Source organism: Panthera pardus, unplaced genomic scaffold (genome assembly GCF_024362965.1).
Source record: "Panthera pardus isolate Hobbes unplaced genomic scaffold, ASM2436296v1 HiC_scaffold_3, whole genome shotgun sequence".
NCBI classification, from domain to species: Eukaryota; Metazoa; Chordata; class Mammalia; order Carnivora; family Felidae; genus Panthera; species Panthera pardus.
In genome coordinates, this window is record NW_026526876.1 from 25,885,375 (window position 1) to 25,907,138 (window position 21,764).

Here is a 21,764-nt window from a genome sequence, read left to right on the forward strand (position 1 = left end):
TTTTAAGAATACCAGCCTTCACCGTATTTCTGTCTCTTCAGATATAAAGAACATTAGTTTAGAGGTGTTTGCTCAAGCACATTTAAATGCCACATCCCTCTCTTTCCCCCCTCCTTCCAGACACCTTTTCCTAGCCTCCTTTGCAGATGGGGAGAAGCGGGCACTGAGACTGAAAAGATCTGTACAGCAAACAGCACTGAATTTCAGCGTTGATTGTAACACCCCTCTTGGCCAGGACAAATATTAGCATGTTCTTGGTGATAGCTTTGCTCGGTATTTGTTTTACTTAACAAAAACCAGAAAAGCAAAATTCCTATGTGTATTACAGGTCTCTGCCATGGGAAGGGCAGGCTTCAAATTTTCCTAAGAGCTGCATACATGGTGCGGGCGGTCTAAGATGTAGGATTGGAGGTCTCTGATGCAGTCGTGGGGGAGGTCTGAACGAGTACTGTTTTTGCCATCACTCTTCAGGCAGCGTTCTGGGAGGCATTCATTGCCTGGGATGCATTTAAAGTCACAGTTGGAAGAAAGTGCATTAGTGTTACCTCCCAGTGTTAAAAAAAAGTAGAAAGAAACGCATCTGTTTGAGATGTGCATGCTCTACAACCATCAGCACACGGCAACCAAATGCAGAGATGCTTGGGCACAGAGGGGGCAAGTGCAGAGGCGGGTGCTAAGGGACCACACGGCTGTCCCCGTGGCCGTGCCTTCTGTGAGTGAGGGCCGAGGTGGAAGGGTCTTTGCTACGAAACGAAACCCGGTGCACCGATGAAAAACTAAATACACAGAGACTGTAGCAGAGTAGAGCTAGAGATTTTTTTTTTTTAATTTGTAAGATCTTCTGCCACTTTATGGCTTTAGATCAGTCACCCTTAAGTGACAAATGGTTTGACATTTACTATCAAAAACAAAAACTGAAGAATGAAAAGATCTCAGCATAAAGAACAGTACATCCTTGAGAAGAGAGCTGCCTCATTTGGAGAGGGAGGTGGAATATGTAGCCACCGTTTTCGTGGAGTCTCTCGACAGTCGGGGAGTAACCGGAGGAAAATCCTAACTCAAGGACAAATGCCTGCTCCTGACAAAAATCAAGGAAAAACCAAGAAGTAAAGGAACCTTTTTTAGCCAAGAGAGAAAACTCTGGTTACTTGTAAGTATAGCCAGAAGGCTCAGCAGCCATCGGGCCCGACCAGAGTGACTTTAAGCAAAATCATACCCTTGGCTTATAAAGGGTAGATAGCTTTTACATTTAATATTTTGTTTTCATCCCTTTGACCCAAGATTCCTACTTCGGACGTTTATTCTGAGGCGCTAAGACACTTGCTCAGTGTGTGTTTACAGACACCTATGGTAGTTACTGATGTCCAGGACTTGAAGATTGGGTCAGTCAATTATGGTGCCTCCGTGTGACGAAATAACACAGTAAAATGTGATACTGCTTTGTATTTAAGGACACGGAAAGATGTTCAGAGTGAGCTGTTGAAAAATAAAAACACCCTAGACCACCAGTCTATTTAGTAGGATTTCTAAGAAAACATACTCATCTTTCTTGAATGAAACATACCAAAATATTAATATATAGGTAATTTCCTTTTTAGTTAACTGTATTTTCTAATTTTGATATAATGGGTATGATTTTATCTACATAAGTGAACATGTGAGTAAATAATTAAAAAATAACAAGTGACTAAGATATTTTACCATAAGCTGTACTTTAAAAAAAAAAAGGGGGGGGGGCGCCTGGGTGGCTCAGTCAGTTGAGCATCTGACATCGGCTCAGGTCATGATCTCACAGTTTGTGAGTTTGAGTCCTGTGTCGGGCTCTGTGCTGAGTGCTCAGAGCCTAGAGCCTGCTTCGGATTCTGTGCCTCCCTCTCTCTGCCCCTTTCCCACTCATGCTCTGTCTCTCAGAAGAATGAATAAACGTTAAAAAAATTTTTTTAAAAAAAGGGGGTGCCTAGGTGGCTCAGTCAGTTAAGAGTCCAACTCTTGGTCTCAGCTCAAGTCATGGTCTCACGATTCGTGGGATCGGGCCCCACATTGGGCTCTGCACTGACAGAGCACCTGGGAGAATCCCTCTCTCTCTGCCCCTCCCCTGCTCATGTTCACTCGCTCTCAAAATAAACATTAAAAAAAAATGCAGTCATGACCGAAAAGATCATTGGCCATCAGGAAGTAAATATCTCCTAAGAGCTAGGAGGAGTAATATTAGTAATGAGCCATCTGGAGAAGGAATCAGAGTTACCTCAGGAAAGAAGGAATCCTGCCCCCTCTGGACTTTGCAGTCAGGAGGGAGAACAGGATACATTCATCTGTCTCCTCTGTTGTGTTTAATCATTGAATGAATACCAGCTGCTGGAGAATTTTCCAGCATTATAGGGAGCCATGAAAATCAGCCTTCTTGCAAATGTATGTTATACTTTTTCCAGTCCATGACAATGATGAAGCATCTCCCTACTCTGAAATACTAGGCTTCAGAATTTGTCCCATGCCATCTTAGAATGTCACACAGGGTTCCTCACATGACCAACAACCCAATTCTGTCTTTACTAAATTAAACAAAGATGATAGGATCTTGGAGACTCTTGAATAAATATGTTTCCATTTATCTCTGATTTGTTCTCAGATCATCATATAAACTTGGCCATGAATTTTTTTTTTTTTTTTTCAGAAAACAAATAACTTTGTTCAGGGCTGGCAAGGGTTCACATAATTAAGATGCCTCTTATATTCCTATTTTATTTTCCTTTCAAACGACAGCACTGGAGCTAACCAAATCTTTAATTAGCACAAACATTATGTGGTGCTTAAAAAAGTGTTACAAAAATTCGTCTAATAGAGAACAGATCAGTGTTTGCCAGAGGTTAGGGATGGGGGGAGGTAGCTTGTGACCCTAAAGGGGTGGTAGAAGGGGGCTTCTTTGTGGTGATGGAGCTTTTTTTTTTTTTAAGTTTATTTTGAGAGGGAGAGAGTGCAAGTCAGGAAGGGGAAGAGAGAGGGAGAGACAGAATCACAAGAAGGCTGTGTGCTGTCAGTACAGAGCCCAGTGCGGGGCTCAAACTCACAAACCCGTGAGATCATGACCTGAGCTGAGATCAAGAGTCGGACACTTAACCACCCAGGTGCCCTGGAGCTTTTCTTATCATGACTGTCAATGTGATAAAATTTCATGTGATTATATGCACACACTCGATGAGTGCACATAAAAACTGGGGCGCCTGGGTGGCTCAGACAGTTAGGCAGCTGACTTCGGCTCAGGTCATGATCTCGCGGTCCATGAGTTCGAGCCCCGCATCGGGCTCTGTGCTGACAGCTCAGAGCCTGGAGCCCGTTTCGGATTCTGTGTCTCCCTCTCTCTGACCCTCCCCCATTCATGCTCTGTCTCTCTCTGTCTCAAAAATAAATAAACGTTAAAAAAAATTAAAAAACTGGTGAAATCTGTACAATCTTGTGCCCATATCTGTATTTCTGGATTTTGATCATCTACTCTGGCTTTGTAAGCTATTATCACAGGCAGCGGGCGTGGGGGGAGGCTGGTTGAGGAATACACAGGAACTCTCTGCACTATTTTCACCACTTGTGAGTTTCAAGCTATTTCAAAATAAAAACTTAAAACAGGAAAAAAATATTATTGTTTTTAAATAGCATTAACAGATTTCACTGTTCAATTCTACCTCTTGGTTTTCTTTACCTGGTAATGGTGTATTCCAGACAATGCTTGAGCCTTCATCCCTTGGTCCTAGAATGAGCAGACAGGTGCTTCTACTCTGTAGCCCTGACTTACAACATGAGAGGGAAGTAAGTGTGTGTTGTCATAAGCCACTGAGATGGGGGTGTTCTTTGCTGCTAAGCTAACATAACCTCTACAAGGTAGATGGTCTCTGATAACCCCCAACTTAAAACTATCTTCAGTTGACCTTAAAACCTACAAGCTTTCAAGATTTGAAGTTCTTAATCCATTCTTTTGTCCTTCCTCAAATATTATAAAATGGCAGTAGGGTGTGAGCTTTCTCTGTGTCTTTGTGGATTATATTACTACTCAAAATGTTTTCTGTCCCTTCACAGAGAGGATTATATACGCTTGCCCTGCTGATTCCCAGCTTGGCCGTGTGTCTTGCTTTGGCTGATGAAATGTGAGCGGAAATGATGGCATCATTTCCAAGTCAGAGATTTAAGAGCCGTTGAGTGGTTCTGACATTGTCCTTTGCCATGAGGCTGGCAATATCCCAGATGAGGGCTGCTCTCTCAGCTTGGGTCCCAGGAGAAAGAACAAAAAAATAAATGTTTACTGTGTTGAGCCACTGAAAATTAGGAGTGATTTGGTAATAAAATGTAACTCTGCTTCTCCCAAGTGAGACTCGACCTGAGCCACACCTGAAGTCTTTACCACCATATACATGTTGCCTGGCACATAGTTAAGTGTCCAGTAAATGATTTTTGGGGTGAAATGAAGAGGAGATCCCATACTTTTAAATGAATAACATTAGGCTTTGTGACTTGGATATTTGCACATTTTAAACATTTTAATACCAGAATTTCATACTAAACCGTCAAAGATTCTTTTGTAATTTGAAAGCTGTAAGTGACAGGACATCAATATATGTCAAGTTTTTGTCCTAAGATGATGGAAGCATATAAGTTTGATTACAGGCAGGGAGATGGTGGTTATATTATAGCTTTTAATTAAGATTTCCTTCTCGGGGCACCTGGGAGGCTCAGACAGTTAAGTGTCTGACTTCGGCTCAGGTCATGATCTCACGGCTTGTGAGTTCGAGCCCCGCATCGGGCTCTGTGCGGACAGCTCAGAGCCTGGAACCTGCTTTGGATTCTGTGTCTCCCTCTCTCTCTGCCCCTCCCCCGCTCACACTCTGTCTCTCACTGTCTCTCAAAAATAAACATTAAAAAAAAAAAAAGATTTCCCTCTCATTGATGGCTACTGGTTCCAAATATCTGCAGAGTGAGCTCATATAGGCACCTTCTCAGCAGATTGCTGGAAAAGCTATAGACACAGTTCGTTTATCACCAGGTTGAGCAGTTGTGCCCCAGTTCCTTTGACACGTGCAGGCTCTCCCTCTAACGGCATCTCATGATCCATTTGAAATATAACCATATATATTCAGCTGGGATTCAAGGTAATTTGGATTACAGAGGCATTGTGTGAATTCATTCTTTTTAACTTAAATCTTTTCAGATAGGTGTAGTCTCCTCTCCCTGTCATTTCTAAATCTATTCTGTCACTACACTTTCCCAGAGGCGCATATATATATATATGGCTGTATTGTTTTATATCTGGGGGGGTTGTCTTTCATTCTGTTTTTCTACCTGAATGTCATTTTTTTATGTTCCATTCTGCGGGTGTACTCTTTTCATTAGACAGTATATCTTAGAGACCTGTCCATGTTATGGTTACAGAAAGACCTAGCTCATTTGATTTAACTGCTACGTAGTATTCCATAGTATAAATACGTTTGGTTTATTTAGCCATTGTCTTGCTGGTAGAGATTTATGTAGAATTTTTTTTTAAGAGTTGGCTGCTTTGTATTTAATGGTTACGGCATCTTGTACAACTGGGCAAAGGACCCATAAGAATTCCTCCACTGGCAGAACCCGATTGGACAAGTTAGTTCACCTGTAAAGATGTGTGTTCTTCATCAGAATAAAATAGGGCTACGTTAAGATAAAAAGTTAACTGTCAACAGAAATGCAAGGTCCTTGGTTCTTCCTTACGACAGGCACCATTCAAGCAAGCCGGTGTAATCCAAGGCCTGAGGCATGCTGTGCACCCAAATATCCAGTGGACCAGGCCGATTCTGCAGCCTGAGAAGGGATTTGGGAGCCTTGCTCAGTACATGGTGTCCAGTGTAATAATTATGGTGATATTCAAGTTACATAAAGTCACCCTGATCATATGATCTGGTTTTGGTTATATTCTCATGGTAACAACAACAACAACAACAACAACAACTTAAATAGGAATTTTGAATGTTATTAAAAAAATTTCCCAAGAAATTTAAGATCACAGAAATGATGCCAGATTCACCCTTGGAGCAGTGTTCTTGGTGTTGCTTGTATAGTCAGCATGTGGGTGACATTTAGACCCAGGCTTGGCTTACAGTATGATTCATGAGAACACATCAGATGGTGAACATGGGGAATTTTCCTTGGTATTTAGAAGGAGCAGCTTGCAGGAGGCACACTGCTTGGGGCGCTTAAGGAAGCCACCCCACAGGCTTCTCTCAGTTAAAAACAGTCTTTTCAAGAGACTCTTAAAGTCTGAACTCTGGCCCTCAGTGACAGCCATTTTGGTGCTCTGTGAGAAACCTGTGGGGCATTTCAGAGACCTTCAAATACTGCTGGAAAATCCAAGGCAGGCTGACCTCCGGCCAAAAGGCTGCCATTATTTTACTCGGCAAATTAAAAGGGCATTTGAAATGATGGCTGTTCAACTGTAAACATCAAAAAGCATCATTGATTGCCTGCCAATGGGTGTATAGGGAGCTTTAGACCCTCTGGAGGTTTCACATTACACATTGGAGGACTCCAGCCTTGAAGGCCACCGCTTAAAGCGTACCTTGAGGGGTGCCTGGGTGGCTTACTTGGTTAAGCATCCAACTCCTGGATTCAGCTCTGGTCATGATCTCATGTTCGTGGGTTCCAGCTCTGCATTGGGCTCTGGCCTGACAATGCAGAGCCTGCTTGGGATTCCCCTCCAGCCCCCTCCCCCGCCCCCCCCCAAGACCTCCCCTGCTCGCTCACTCGCTCTCTCAAGTAAACATTAAAAAAAAAAAAACAACTTCCCTTGAGCACACCTTCTAGATGGTTATAGCTAACACAACAAGAAGGCATCCAGGACACTTAAGGCCTCATCAGTATCAAAATTTTGTGCAGCATAGACCCATGGGTTTATTTTCAGCCCATTGCATAATGGTGGTGGTGATTTTGACAAAAGACTGACAAGTCCTGGTAGAAATGTGGAACAATGTCTCCAAGGAAAGCTAATTAAGTTTTAAGTTGCTGTATTATAAAAACTAAGATGTGAGAAACAGACCACAGATGCTTTCAGTAGAACTTGAAATTTTCATTTGTTACTCTTTTCTAAGAGGTCTAGATTTAGATTTGCGGGTTAGACTTCATTTGTGCCTATGAAAATTGGTTTAGTCAGAAACTTCTTTTTTCTCCCTCGAACTGCGTCTACAACAGAAACAGCAGAGCTGAATGGCTCCCCCTTTCATTATAACATAATGTCAGGCTTCTGACATGTGACAGTAGGTTTCATACTCCACTTAATGAGAGGCTGCCAGTGTCTAGAGAAGTCGAAAGTAAGATTATATGTATTGCATTAAGTGGGGGAAATTTTAGTAACTTTGTAATAGTGAAGGCCTGGAGTATACCCGCCATTTGTGTGTCTGTTGGGGGCGGGGGGTGTCTAAGTAAGGTCAGACTCAACCATAAGTAATATGTAGGATTCCTTTATCTCCAATCCTCAGGTGCATAGTGGTAAAAATAAGCTTTTGTGAAGACCTTAGTACACATTCACTGAAGGCTCAGCATGCGTGAGACAAATGGTTTTAGAGGAAAATAAGACAGGTGACTGTATCCAGGTGGCTTTGCAGTCCTAGAGGCCTCTGTTTCTTTTCCCTTTTTGCTGGGGTCCCCAGGGAGCTTGGATATAATACTAAAAATTCTTGCCTTGGTTCTGATCCAGCTGCAAATTCAACAGTGAGCTTGAGGGCCTCTCGGACTTCGTCCTGTCCTCTGCGTGTATGTCTGGGATGTGCTTGTGTGTGTGATACAATGAGGAAAAAAATGAAAGAGGAGGTAAAGTAATAACCCCATAAGCAGCAGAATGTGTAAGTGGCATATTAAAGACTGAAATCACACGTTCTGGAAGGCCAGTGGAAAGAGAAAAATTGTGACTGGTGTTCATGTCTGGGGAGGCTTCCCGGAAGGAGGAAGCAGCTTAGTGATTTGCCATTTTGGGGGTTTGGGCCTGAGATGGTTAGGTTAGGCCAGGAGGGAGCGGCGAAAACAACACGAGACAAGCCTGGGTTACATGCACCCCCAGAAGCCCACAACTTACCTTTCAAGGCCCACGACCCCCCCGCTGCCACCGTCACTTGGGGGGGGGGCCCGGTTATCCTCCACCCTGAAATCCTTTTGATTTGAAAATCTGGTCAGAAAGGTTTGGAAACAGCACATGGTTTCTTTGCTTTGAGAAAAGCATTCTGATTCTGGTTTTCCAATAAATCTTTCGACTCCCCCTCCCACCACCCTGTCACGAGATCCAGTGGGTTATGTATTTGGTGGATAACAATATACGCTCCTTTGCTGGTGGTCTACTTGAATTCGTGGTATTTACCCAGCAAACAGTACTGTATTCCCCATTCGGTACACGGTGTATTTGGTTCATAAGCTGTACAATAAAAATACACATATTGGAGGGGCACCTGGGTGGCTCAGTTGGTTAAGCATCTGACTTTGGCTCAGGTCACGATCTCTTGGTTTGTGAATTTGAGCCCTGTGTCAGGCTCCGTGCTGACAGCTCAGAGCCTGGAGCCTGCTTCAGATTCTGTGTCTCCCTCTCTCTCCGCCCCTCCCCCACTCATGCTTGCTCACTCTCTCTCTCTCTCTCTCTCTCTCTCTCAAAAATAAACATTAAAAAAATACATGCATTGGAATTATGCATGTAAGATCTGGTGAAACCCTGAAGTCTATAGTTAATGCCACTTAGCGTCCCAGGCCTGGTTTTCCTAACATATTGTGGTTATATACGATGTTATCACTGGGGAAAGCTGGGTGAAGCGTATATGGGAACAACCTGTACTATTTTTACAGACTGCTGTGAGTCTTAAATTGTTTCAAAATAAAAATTAATAGTTTTTCTTTCTAAAAACAAGACTGAATCACAGAGATCGTCCAACCTGGTTAACTTTCATTTTAGCGGTGGCCTCCCTCCCCCGACCCTCAGCAGCCCACGGGCATCTCCTGACACCTGTAGGGCCCCGTGAAATACCAACTCCAAAGTGCTGACCCAATCCCTTCAGATTCCCGATGAGGAAATCAGAGCCCAAAGAAGTCAGGCACACCACTAGCCAGCAGCCATGGAGAGGAACAGAAAGAACCTGAGAGCTTTTTAGGACAGCTGTTCTCTGTAAATCATCGTAAGTCATGGCTCTTTAGCTAACAGTGTGGTTTCTTTTGTCAGAGGAGGTGAGATTAATTCAACTGGAAATGAGTGTCCGTGCTCCTGCATTCCATTTCCGTGGAGGGAGAGATGAACTGTCCTTATGGGCAAAGCAGTACACAGTCGGGTTGGGTTGGAGGGTGGTTTCACAGTTTACCACCCGGCGCGGGTCACTTGCCTGGGAAGGCCAGTCTGGGGCCCAGGACCCCAGAGGAAGTCGCCTGCCTTGTTGCCAACTTGGCTTCCATCCCAACCACCTGTGAGCCCCAAAGTTGATCAGCTTTCCTCTTGCTCTCTTCCCATTCTGGCCCACGTCCACTATTACTGGAAAACCTTGGGCATCTTGGAGTTTCCTTCTAAGGATAGTATAACTGTAATAATCTTGTATTTGTCTAGGGATTTTCAGGTTGCAAAGCCCTCACTCATGTTCCCTAAGGTAAGCCCCACCCCCAGACTACGACACAGGCAGACTGGCTTTATTTATGCTTTATAAATGCGTGACATGGCTTGTCCAAGGTTGGAATTTGTATCAAGACTCAAGTCAGAACACAGGTCTCCAGAATCCTGGTAAATGCTCTTTTTGTAGGAGAGGTCTTGGTCATTTGTAAAACACTTGCACGCACTTGATGATCAACGAACAGGTTGACAGTTATCACTGTCGTTATCATAGACCTGATCTTTGGCCACTCATGATTTTGGAGTGTGAGGACTCCCAAGACTTGGTCATCCTCCACTCTTCTACAGAAGGTGGAAGTGATGGTTTCCTCTCTTCCTACACCTCCAAACGGTTAGAGCCTAAAGATGCCATTTGGGGACCAGATGAGTAGGACTTAGATTTTCCTGAAAAGTGAAGCAAGTTGCCTGTGTGCCACATAAACAGAGATCTGAGTGACAACCGACTGGCAGGACAGCCGCCCTGGAGCTGCCTGACACACCCAGGTTCCAGAGGGCTGTGCGTGAGCTGCCGTGCCTTATTTAGTGCCTGCTGTTGATGCCTTCCTTCTGCAGGGAGAACTGCCTGATTCCTTTCCTCTAGCACCCTGTTTGCCCTCCACGTGGTGGGACGTAACCTTTACTGTCAACATGAGAACTTTTAATTGATCCTGACATTGTTCTGTGCCCTTGACGTTCTGCCTAACATCTGGGAGATTGGAGAAATGGTGGGATGCTCTGACGGAGGAAGGCTAAGCCCATACTTGGGACCATATTCACAGCTACTATTTGTTAAGGAAAATAGTCTCTCAAGGATGGCATTGATCTTTCACACCCTAAGAGACATTTAGAAAGTAAACTAATGATCTACCTCAATATTGCTAATCATCTGCACACACCTGTACCTAGCACCTATTAGGCACTTACTAGATCTTTACCAAATGACGTTCTAAAGGCCCTCAGTCTTTATGTGCCTGCCAACATTAGGATCACCTGAAGGATTTGTCGAACCATGAACCTTGAGGCCTCACGTAGAGAGTTTCTGATTCATTCAGTATGGAGAAGGGCTAAATAATTTCTGACAAGTTCCAGGTGATGCTGGTGCCTTGTGGAGACCATATTTTGAAAACCATGATCTGAAGCAGAGGCAGGCAAAGTTTTTTGTTGTGTTTTGTTGTGTTTTGTTGTGTTTTGTTTTGTTTTGTTTTGTAAGGGCCAGATAGCTAACATTTTAGGCTTTGTAGCCATGTTTTAGGCTTTGTGGGCTCTGTCACAACTACTTAACTCGGCCATGGTAGCCACAGAAAATATATAAATGAGTGAGCATGGCCGTGTTCTAATAAAACTTTATTTACAAAACAGGTAGTAGGCTTGTTTTAAAAAATGTGTTGAAAATATAAAACTTTGTTTGAAACTATGTTAAGATCCTGGATGGATTTTTTCAAAGCTCTTGGATGGGAATCAGTGTTAAAGATGCAAACGTTGGTCGGATCCTATCTGAGCCCTTCCCTGGCCACGTGACTTTGAAGGTCACTAATGCCTCTGCAGACTGAAGATAATAATACAGTGAAAAATGAAATGTTAACATGCATCAAGTCTGGTGCTTGCATGTTTAGTGTAATATTCTTTATAAGATTCTGCGTGATTGAAATATTCTAGAATTTTAAGTTTTATGACTTTAAAAAGTAATTATGGTTGATGCTTGAACAACATAGATTTGAACTGCATGAATCCACATATACATAGATTTTGTATTACTTTCTCTTCTGTTTTTCTTAACATTTTTTTTCTTCTAGTTTCATTACAAGACTACAGTATATATGACCTATAGCATACAAAATATGTGTTAATCGACTATTTTATGTTCCTGGTAAAGCTTCCAGTCAACTGTAGGCTATTAGTAGTTAAGTTTGGGAGGAGTCAAAGTTATACATGGATTTTCAACTGTGGGGGAGTGGGTGTCGATACCCCTAACTCCCTCCTTCCCCCCGCATTGTTCAAGGGTCAGCTGTGTAATTCATTGGCATATGTGGCCTAGATTTTAGACTCTAAAGTCAACCAAAAGATAAGTCATCTCATAGAATCAAAATCACCTTTGGAATTCCCTCAAGTCACCACCAGCATCTAGGCTTTTAGAAAGTCAAAAGCCAAGAGTATCTTTCTTTCGTGTATACACAGCACTAGACTAACGGGATAAGTCAAGCTTACCTTGTCTGCAGTGGAGCTGTTGACCTCGTGCCCATCCCCAAAACCTTGTTCCTCTTTTGTCTTCTCTTAATTCAGTCAATGGCAGCTCTGTAGTTACAGCTGATTGGGCCACCAAAAATGATTCAGGAGGAGGAATTCAACAAGGAAGTGCCCTGATAAACAGACTTGAGTATGAATTTTTTTTTTTAATGTTTGTTTATTTTTGAGAGAGAGCAGGGGAGGGGCAGAGAGAGAGGGAGACACAGAATCCAGAGCACTGTCAGCACAGAGCCTGATGCGGGGCTTAAACTCACAAACCGCGAGATCGTGATCTGAGCCGAAGTCAGATGCTCAACCGACTGAGCCACCCAGGTGCCCCTGAAATTTTTTTTAATATTTCAAGTAGGACATGAAAGTCTTTCTGCTCAACCCTCTACGTTTGCATATTAGTAATGGAGGTCCAAGAAGCAGAGGCGCTAATCTACCCAGATAGACCCACCCAAGCATTTAACAAGACTGACTTGTCTTCGTAACAGCTCTGTAAGATAGGTACTGTTAATTTCCCAGTTTGCAGTTGTGGAGGAAATGATATTTGTCCGAGGTCCCGCTTCTCAGAGGTAGTCACCCTGGAACTGAACCCAAGCCGTCTGACTGCAGGGCCCATGCTCTTTACTTACTCTACTAGGCTGTATATAATGTTTAGTTCCTTATCTGCGATCTGTCTATGGATTGAGGAACAGAAAGGCTATTTGAGAGAAAGCTGTTTTGTACCTTCAGTAATTTGTATGTTATGCTAGGGAAAGTAATGAGGTGGCAGCAGGGGGCCACGGGGAGTATACTTTCAGTGCATTTCCAATTTTCACCTGATTACCTTGGAGCTTCCCTGTGCAAATGCATATAATGTTACGGGAAATAGTGCAGAAGCAGGAAGATGTCTCTGTTGGTTTGGGTGCATATCTGGTCTTAATATTGTACTTCTAGAAAACTCGCCCAAAAGGAGATCACCCATACTCCATTAAGCAGATCCAGGATCATTCCGTTCAGCTTCACAAATACACCCTGATTTTGTATCTACCTTGTGCTGCAGCCTGTGCTAGGCGCGAGAGACCCAGCAATAAATACCATGGCATCTAAAACACTGTGCTTGCCCTCCAGCACTATTATGATTCTAGGTCCTAAGGTGGTAACATTGGTGAAAACCCTGGTGTGTGGAAATTACACCCCATAAAGAAAGGAAACATGGGTATTTCTTATATGGCTCAAAGTGGGCAGCTCATAAAAACTCAGCGTGGCAAAGTCACCACCACCCGTGCAATTATCCCAGAGAATGGTGCACAGTCTGGTTCTATTGAACCTCGACGTGGGGAGGGGAAGAGGCAGGGCCTGAACTTGGCTTAGTCCAAAAATGTGTTTCTTTCATGACTGGACTGAACAATGCGCTTCTTCTCCCCACCAGGACCCCAGGAGCAAGCACAAGTTTAAAATCCACACTTATGGAAGCCCCACCTTCTGTGATCACTGTGGGTCATTGCTGTATGGACTTATCCATCAAGGGATGAAATGTGACAGTAAGTAAGTTTTCTTTTCCACTAGATGAGGTGAGGCTCTGCCGTGTACGTGCAGGGTTTGCAGAGCACTTCGGGTTTAGTAACTTTTCAACACAAACTCATCAATAAAAAAACCCTATTCGGGGGCACCTCGGTGGCTCAGTCGGTTAAGTGTCCGACTTCAGCTCGGGTCATGATCTCACCATTCGTGAGTTCGAGCCCTGCGTCGAGCTCTGTGCTGACAGCTGGGAGCCTGGAGCCTGCTTCGGATTCTGTGTCTCCCTCCCTCTCTGCCTCTCCCCGGCTCATGCTCGCTCGTTCTCTCTCTCAAAAATAAACATTTAAAAAGATTTTTTTGAATAAATAAAAAGAACCCGTTCAAATACATACCACACCAGAAAAGTATAGGATCGCTCCACTGTCAGTGTTCTGATTTATTAAACTACTTACTTGCCTGATTGTGAACCCCCCCCACACACACACACACAAAGAACACCCGATTTATAAATGAAGTTAGTACTGTCACAGTCTTTTGTGGTGGAAATCTTCCATCACTGTAAAATGCAGGCTACTCAAACCCCAAAGCAAATGCCATGTGTTGAAGGTAGACTCCCCCACCTCCAGATTCCACATTTGGTTAGGCTTCACGATAAGCTAAGCAACCCTAGTCATTATCTTCCTGTGTCTCTAATTAGTGGGTGGACTGTGGAAAAATCCAGTAGGCTCTCCTTAAAACTGAAACTACAATGAAAATAAAAACCAGACATCTTAAGTTTGCTCACCCTGCACGTTCATGGACAGATCAAGTTTCTGTCAGTCCGGTTAGAGATGGAGTCACGAAGACCATGGACAAGGCATCAGCCCCCCTGCATTCTCCTTTTTTGCCCTGCATGTATTGTCATCAAGCACCAGGTAGAAGGAAAACAACTATGGAAACTCTTTGTTTTGATCGTTCTTATGAGATTCTCCAGGCTGTTTATCTGTTTCAATAATGGTTTCTACTTTTAGGACACAAAAAGGTAATTACCGAACCTGTTTTTCTGGTAGACAGGAGAGTGTTGGGGAAACATCAATATATTGCCATTCATTAAATGTTGCTATTATGGCCAAAAGCTTTGTGTGTCCTGCATGGAACGAAGGTGGTGTATATACAAATCAAGGTTAAGTGAACATTATAGAACAGATGGATGGTTTCTCAGCACATGGGGGTTCTTCACCTTAGAGAGCTGTCAAATTTAATAGCCTAAACAAAACCTTTGTGATGATCCAGACCAGTGGTTTTCTGTGTTTTGAGAAACCCTGGGATTCCAAAGACATGGTTTTTCAGGGATTCTGCGAATGTGAATTCTAAGTGCATTTGTAAATACACTCCTAAGTATTTTAAAACTTGGAACAAGAGTGAACACTTCATTCAGTGTGTTACACACTCAAGCTTGACAAGTTGGAGATGATGGTGGAGACCGTGTTCTGCCAGCTTTACTCACGGGGCTGAGCGTGCAGCCAAGTTTCTGCTGCCGAATCCACTTAACCGAAGAGCCAACCCGGTTGTATGTTGTCGAACGACATTTACCATCTCTACATATGCTTCTGTTCTGAGTCTGGATTTGGGGCTGCGGGACAACTTTAACAAAGCACAGAAGTAAGTGCCCTGTCAGGGCTGAACCGAGACAGCTGGTTTCACGGTTCTGTTTGGACCAGGGGGCTCTATAGGTTATCCACGAATGTCCTTATACCAAATAAATGGTACCAATTTGAATTCATTAACTAGGCTTATGCTAATGAAGGAACACTCATCTGGTTTATATGTTGGGATTCTGCTTAAGATTTTGTTGGAAAAATGGGTCCCGCTACTAAAAAATCTTGAAAGCCGCTGAACTGGGCCAGTGCTTTTGTTTGGTTTTGTTTTGTGGTCAGCTCTTTTCCTTGGAGTCGTATGGCTTCTGGGGCCTGTGCTCCTTCCTCAAGGGAAGCCAAGAAGCTCACGGGTGCCAGGACCCCAACACCTCCCTTAACTTCCGCAGAGAAGGTATCTCTTTCTGTGCCTCACACGTCGTAGGGTTACAATACTGTGTGCAATTCTGCTTGGTAGGGGAACGACCTTAGCAACCACTGTCCAGAGCAGCCACTTGGTTTGCAGAGTAGGAAATGGGATCAGACGGAACACTTGAGTTTTCCAAGATCTCAAAGCTGCTAATGGGGGAGTCAAGACAGGGATACAACCCAGGGCACTTTTGCGTCCCTGTTGTGCCTGTCATTTGCAGAGAGGCTGGCGTTTATTTCTTCCAAGTTACAATTCTGCCCAGGCACTTACAGATAGGATGTGGTTAATACAAGTCCGATGGATAGCACACCTTTTCAGAAGCGTTTCTGTTGGCTGCCTCAAGGTGCTTGATTCTGAATGGTTAGCTTCAGAAATAGAAACCTAAACAGAATTCACGTTTGTGAATCGGGTGATTGTCCTTTCCTCATTTGTGACCATTATCCTCCTTTCCGCCTTGAATTATAGCAAGTCTATGTTATTTGCGATGCTTTTTGCAATTTACCTCACCATGTTAAACACTCAAAATGAAACGAACACGAAGGCTCCACCTTGAATGCTACGGAAGAGCCTCGTAGCATCCCGTTGGGGGCGTGTGAGGAGTCCAGTGGCCATCACTCCTCTTGGCAGCCTGAAGGGACAAGGACAACGGAGCTGGAACACCTACACAGGCACTCATGTTTGCGTTCAGCACACAGGATTCTCTCCAGAGTTTCTTTGGTTCACGGCACTAAGACTGATCTTTTTATTCCTCCCTATCTCACCCACGTAATGTCAGCTGGTAAGGAATGGCTCAGCATGCCAGGCGTGTATTTGTTTTACTTAGAATAATATTTAAATATTTGAAGACAGGTTTAAAATCTCAAATACAAGTTCTTAAAAAAAAAAAAAAAAAAAAAGAATGCAACGTACCGAAGCCTTCTCAGAGATACAGAGTTAACTAAGGCAAGAAATTTTCCAAACTTCCTGTACTTGCCCCACGGACTCATATTCTTGCTGAGTGGTCAGCTCAGAAAGGCATAAGAAATTATTTGGCAAAGAATATCCTCTGTTTAAAATGTGCATATAATTTGCCTCTGCGTGCATGAAATACTAAGCAGCCTGTGCTTTGTATGCATTTACCTGTGTGCGTTCTGTACAGTGTGAAATATCTGAAGCATCCACAGACGAGCAGGCAGGGGTATTTTGCTTCAGTTAAGACTGGACAAATATGGCACGGGTATTTTAAGGATATTGTCACACGGAGCCTGTGTGGTAAGGGACATCTGCTAACAGTTCTTGGTGTCACCAAAAACATTATAGCAAAGTATCGAGTTAGAGGGTAGCTCATTTTCACTTGTGCTCATACAGCAAAACACTGAGGAGGTGATGGTTTGAGCCCATATGTCCAGCCTTACCCTTTGCTTTCTTGATTCACAGCCTGTGATATGAACGTGCACAAGCAGTGTGTGATCAATGTCCCCAGCCTCTGTGGGATGGACCACACAGAGAAGAGGGGCCGGATCTACCTGAAGGCTGAGGTCACCGATGAAAAGCTCCACGTCACAGGTAAGGCATGCTCGTGGAGGTGTGAGGCATGCGCAGCTTCTCCGAGGGCGTTGGGGTCAAGGTCAAGAGGGTCCGTCACCGCCTCGGAGCTGGTCAGACTCCGAGCCACCGATTTCCCATGAACACGCCTCCCCAGAGACCACACTGTGTGCCGACTTCCCAGCTGCTCCAGTGCCTTAGAGTCAGAACTGCCGTGGAGACGGAGGTGCTCTGACGGCACGGCCCGTGTACCGTCCCCCGGTGACAGGGGGACAGGGAAGCCAATTAAACAAAATGCCGTCGGTGGGAGTGCACCAGGGTGGGGGGAGATGGGTGGATGGTCCAGATGTGTAATGGCCTCGGGCTGCGGTGACCCGATCAGCCCACCCTCATGAGGACACCAACAGGAAACAGGAAACAGCCATCACGTTATCAAGTTACGCTTCCTCTGCATCAGGTGCTAAGACCTTCACCGTAGATCGTTGATTTAGTCCTCTCAACCACCCGCACAGTGGCCTCATTTCCCAGAGGAGGAAACCGAGGCAGAGAGAGATGAGAAATTGGGAATGTCACAGAGCAGGTGAGGAGCCAGGGTGGAACTGTGCCATTTCGACTCCAGACCCCCTGCTTCTCCTTGTGGCACCAAGGGTGCCGCCTGTAAACAGTGCAGTCGGGGGACCAGGATTCCCTGCCCACGGCCCAGAACATTCCCTCCCCGGGGCTGTGTCTGTGTGGGCTGTGCCAAAGCATGGCCTTTCCTTTGGTTTCCCACCAGATCCACTCTGGGTATCTCCACAAGATACCCAGAAACAAGTCGTCCTAGAGACTTGTTGGCCCGGGACTCATCATGTGTCCTCAGACACTTGGCCGATCTTTTCTGTGGTCCACTCCGTGTCGATTTATGGTTTTACGGTCCAAGTCAGCCTTCTGCCTTGTTTCTGTGTCCTTGGGGTTCCCTCGTGTGCTACCATACCCTCTCTTTTCTCTCCCAGGGGTGTTCGTTTTCATTTGAATAGCGAAGGTATTACGTTTCCATTTGTATTTAGAAAGTTTAAGCTATCAAACAAATGGAAAGACCGTGTTGTTATTTATTTGTAAATAACGGAAGGTACTGTAGAAGGAGGACTGGCAGGGTCCCTTGAAGGGGGTGGGGGGTGGGGAGAGGAGGAGCTCCAGAGGAAGCTCTCTGCTGAAAACATCCTCACGTATTTCTTAGTTTGAAAAATAATCCACCTCTCTACCCAGTGCTGCCCCCTCAGGTAAGAATTTAGAGAAAAATCAAAAGATGTTGAGGTGCTGCTAAGAAAGGGTCAACACGCTTCGCCTCTGGGGTCACCTTGTGAAACAAACCAAACGTCGCTAAGGGTCAAGACCGATTTATGAATCACATCCTTGTCATGGGCACACAATCTCTTTTGACCTTTTGGTTTTAGGGACGTTCCTTCGTTTTCTCAGACCATTGCTTTGCACCCTCGCCTCTGGGGCCGCGGCTCTCACCTCCGTTTCCCTTTGATTGGACTGGCGCTGCTGGTGGGGTCCACTCTGCCCTCTGGGCTCGCGGCCAGCGCCCCTCTGGCCTTGAGGGCACCAGTGCTGTCTGCCCGGAGGAAGTGAGGCTCCTTGGGGGCCATGAGAGTGTCCCCCGGTGACAGAGGGACAGGGGCCATGCCTTGGGGGCCATGAGAATGTCGGTACCGTCACACCTTTACCCTTGCTCTTTTTTCTACTGAGGCTCTTGCCTCGTCGAAGTCATGTGCTGGGAGCAGGGAGTGTGCAGTTTGGGAGAAAATGACCATAAAGCAGTGCGTGGTAAGGGATTCAGAAGCATAATGTAGACTGCCTATTGGCTAAACATTTCAGTGTTTTTCCTTCACTTTATAAAGCTACTGCTGTTGGCAATATAATAGACATCGCAGGTGAACAGTCGGAGCCTAATTGTGAGGTGCACAGCCCACTGTGAGACCGGAATGCCGGGGCAGGGTTTTTAAGTGTTCAGCTCTCATTCACCCTGTTTCCGAATACAGCAAAGCACCCTGCACACTGCACCTGCCCCATGCCTTCTCCTGGCATAAAAGCAGCAACCATGTGGTGCTGCCCGGGTTTTCTGCAGTCTACTCTGAGCCTTGAGAGGCTTGCACGTGTAAAACTGCACCGAGGGGCACAGATGCCTGGCTAGAGTGGCACAGGGTACAGAAGAGAAAGGTCAGGTCCCATCCTGCAGGGTCAGCAAGGAGTGTGGTCCTAGGGCTCCCACACTAACTGCCCCACCATTGCCTACAGTTGAACCTGATTCACAACTGTAAGATCATCTTAGGAGACAACACCCTTCATTGAGTTACACTTTTCACGCAGGAAAGCCAACGAGCGTAGCTTACGGCAACAATCTAAGTCAAGTCTCTTGAGAATTAGTCTAAAATGGTTTGCCTAGATCTAGCTCTAGGAATGTGAATCCAGCAATGGCTTCATAATAATGGCAACAGCAGCTAACGTGAGTGGTGCCCACAAAGGAGGTACTTCCTTTTTTTTTTTAATTTGAGAGAGAGAAAGTGGTAGAGAGGGGCAGAGGGAGGGAGGGAGGGAGGGAGAGAGAGAGAGAGAGAGAGAGAGAGAGAGAATATCTCAAGCAGGCTCCACACTCAGCACAGAGCCCAAAGCAGGGCTCAATCCTATGACCCTGGGATCATGACCTGAGCTGAAGTCAGGAGTCAGACGCTCAACCAGCTGAGCCCATCAGTGCCAAAGGGCCATTTTCTAAGCACCTGGCTTGGTTAAATTCTACGAACCTGTGTGGAAGTTTACTTTCTTACCCTTACTTTATAGATGAAGGTACAAAAAAATTAAGTGACTCATGCCAAGTCAAGTAGGTGGTAAATTTAGTAGTTAAGTGTTTAATTGCTAGAAGTAGATTTCAACGATAGTATCAGTAAGAATTGGAACCTCGTCTTAATTCTGGCTGCTATAGTAAATACTATAGACTAGGTGGCTTAAACAACAAACATTTCTTTAGCACGGCTCTGGAAGCCGGGAAGTCCAAGATCAAGGTTCTTGGTGAGGATTCTTATTTTGGTTTGTAGATGATTGTCTAGCTATGTCATCACTTGGGAGTGGAAAGAGAGAGGAAGTAAGCTCTTTGGTGTGTCTTCTTATAAAAGCACCAATCCCATCGTGAGGTCCCTGCTGTCATGACTTCATTATTTCCCCAAGGCCCCATATTCAAGCAGTTAGGGGTTCCCATCACCTTAGGGGTTAAGGATTCAACATATGAATTCTGGGGGAACACATAATTCATAGCATATCTATTTTTTTTAAATATGGTTATCATTTATGTCAAGGAAACCTAATCCTAAGTAGGAAAAGCCCCAAACTCAAGGAACTAAGTAATAATCATTTGCCCAGAACTTTTAATTTAGAGTAATTTGAGATTTCCAGAATCAGAGTTAACCTTAATGTAATGAGAACACAAAAAAAACATAAGTAGAGCTTACCGTCCAAATGCAAAGAAAATAAAAATTCCAGTAGTACAGGGTTCCCTTCACCTAGTCCCCTTCTGCCATATTAACGTTCTTCTGTGACCATAGTTGAAGCATCAAAGTAGACACTTTTTAATTTTTATTATTTTTTGGATATTATTTTTGAGAGAGCATGAGCAAGGGAGGAACAGAGAGAGAGGGAGACACAGAATCTGAAGCAGGCTTCAGGCTCCACACTGTCAGCACAGTGCCCGACGCGGGGCCCGAACCCACGAACCGTGAGATCATGACCCGAGCTGCAGTCAGACGCTTATCTGACTGAGCCACCCAGACACCCCAGTAGACATGTTTTTAAATAGTACCTGATAAACTTCTAGAAAACAGGTGCCTGTGTAGCTGTAGTTAGTCACTAGAAATTGCTTTAAAAAGAGCCAAAGAGAAGACTTCTGATGTCTCTTATTCCAGTGGGAAAAGACTACAAGAACTACAGCCTGAAGCCCCTTTGGAGCAGAACCTACTGGTGATCCCCCCACCCCCACCCCCCTGCTGCATTACCTGCCCAACCTCCTAACCTAGTAGTTTCAGGCACAAGTTTGTCTTAACGCATTTTAAATAACAGTAGCTACCATTTATTGAGTACGTACTCTATACTTAGTGTTTATAAGACTGGACCTTTCTTCGTGCTGAGTGCTTTCTCTTCCTTGTTCCAGTGACCCCTCAAACAGTGCCACAAATTGCTATTATTATCCTTGCTTTCGAGTCGTGCGAATGAGCTGAGAGAAGGGAAGAAATTGTAACAAAATGGAAAGTGATGGCGGTAGAGCTCCAGTCCACGTCCGACGCCCCGGGGGGCTTTCAGCCCCGAGGCTGCGAACCTCCCAATTCTCTCCTATTAAAGGGGCTCCTTTTGAATAAATAGCAAGCCCATCTTCACTCCACAGGCTCTGTGAAGGTGCAGAAGGTCCAAATGTGAGACTTAAAGCCAGGGGAGAAAGAAAGTAACTTTAAAAGGAATTAATAGTCCAAGCGCATGTAAAATTAAATGCTTGATTACGTGGGTGCTAAATGATACGCCATGGAGGAGACTGAGAACCGCAGACACTTGGAAGAACCCGGTATACACAGTGAACCATCACGAGTGGAGCTTATGTCCCAGTGCAAGTGCTGTCTTGGAAAACGCTTTTAAACCCTGAGCAGCTGTGTTAATGGTTAGATCAGCTCATCTCCATTTTTACCTGTGCAGAATCGCTCAAATTGAAACTAATTCCCAAATTAAAATAGAAACTCCCAATAGACTCCTGCTTTGGGACAGAAATCTGCCTTTTGAAACCAGAGATGAGTTTCCTTTCTAGCTTGGTACAGTATTCGTGGGAAAGGGC

At 44.7% G+C, this 21,764-nt stretch overlaps 1 protein-coding gene across 3 annotated transcripts in view; it reads left to right on the forward strand.

Annotated features, from left to right (window-relative positions):
- Window positions 1-21,764, forward strand: part of PRKCA (protein kinase C alpha) — a 400,238-nt gene that overhangs the window by 257,533 nt on the left and 120,941 nt on the right. For all 3 annotated transcript variants that reach the window (XR_002084981.2, XM_019466454.2, XM_019466455.2), the window contains exons 4-5: window positions 13,260-13,371; window positions 16,808-16,936. Coding sequence is in view for 2 of the 3 variants with exons in the window: in XM_019466454.2 (XP_019321999.1) it covers window positions 13,260-13,371; window positions 16,808-16,936 (241 nt within the window). In the remaining variant the exon portion in view is untranslated. The remainder of the gene's footprint in view (window positions 1-13,259; window positions 13,372-16,807; window positions 16,937-21,764) is intronic.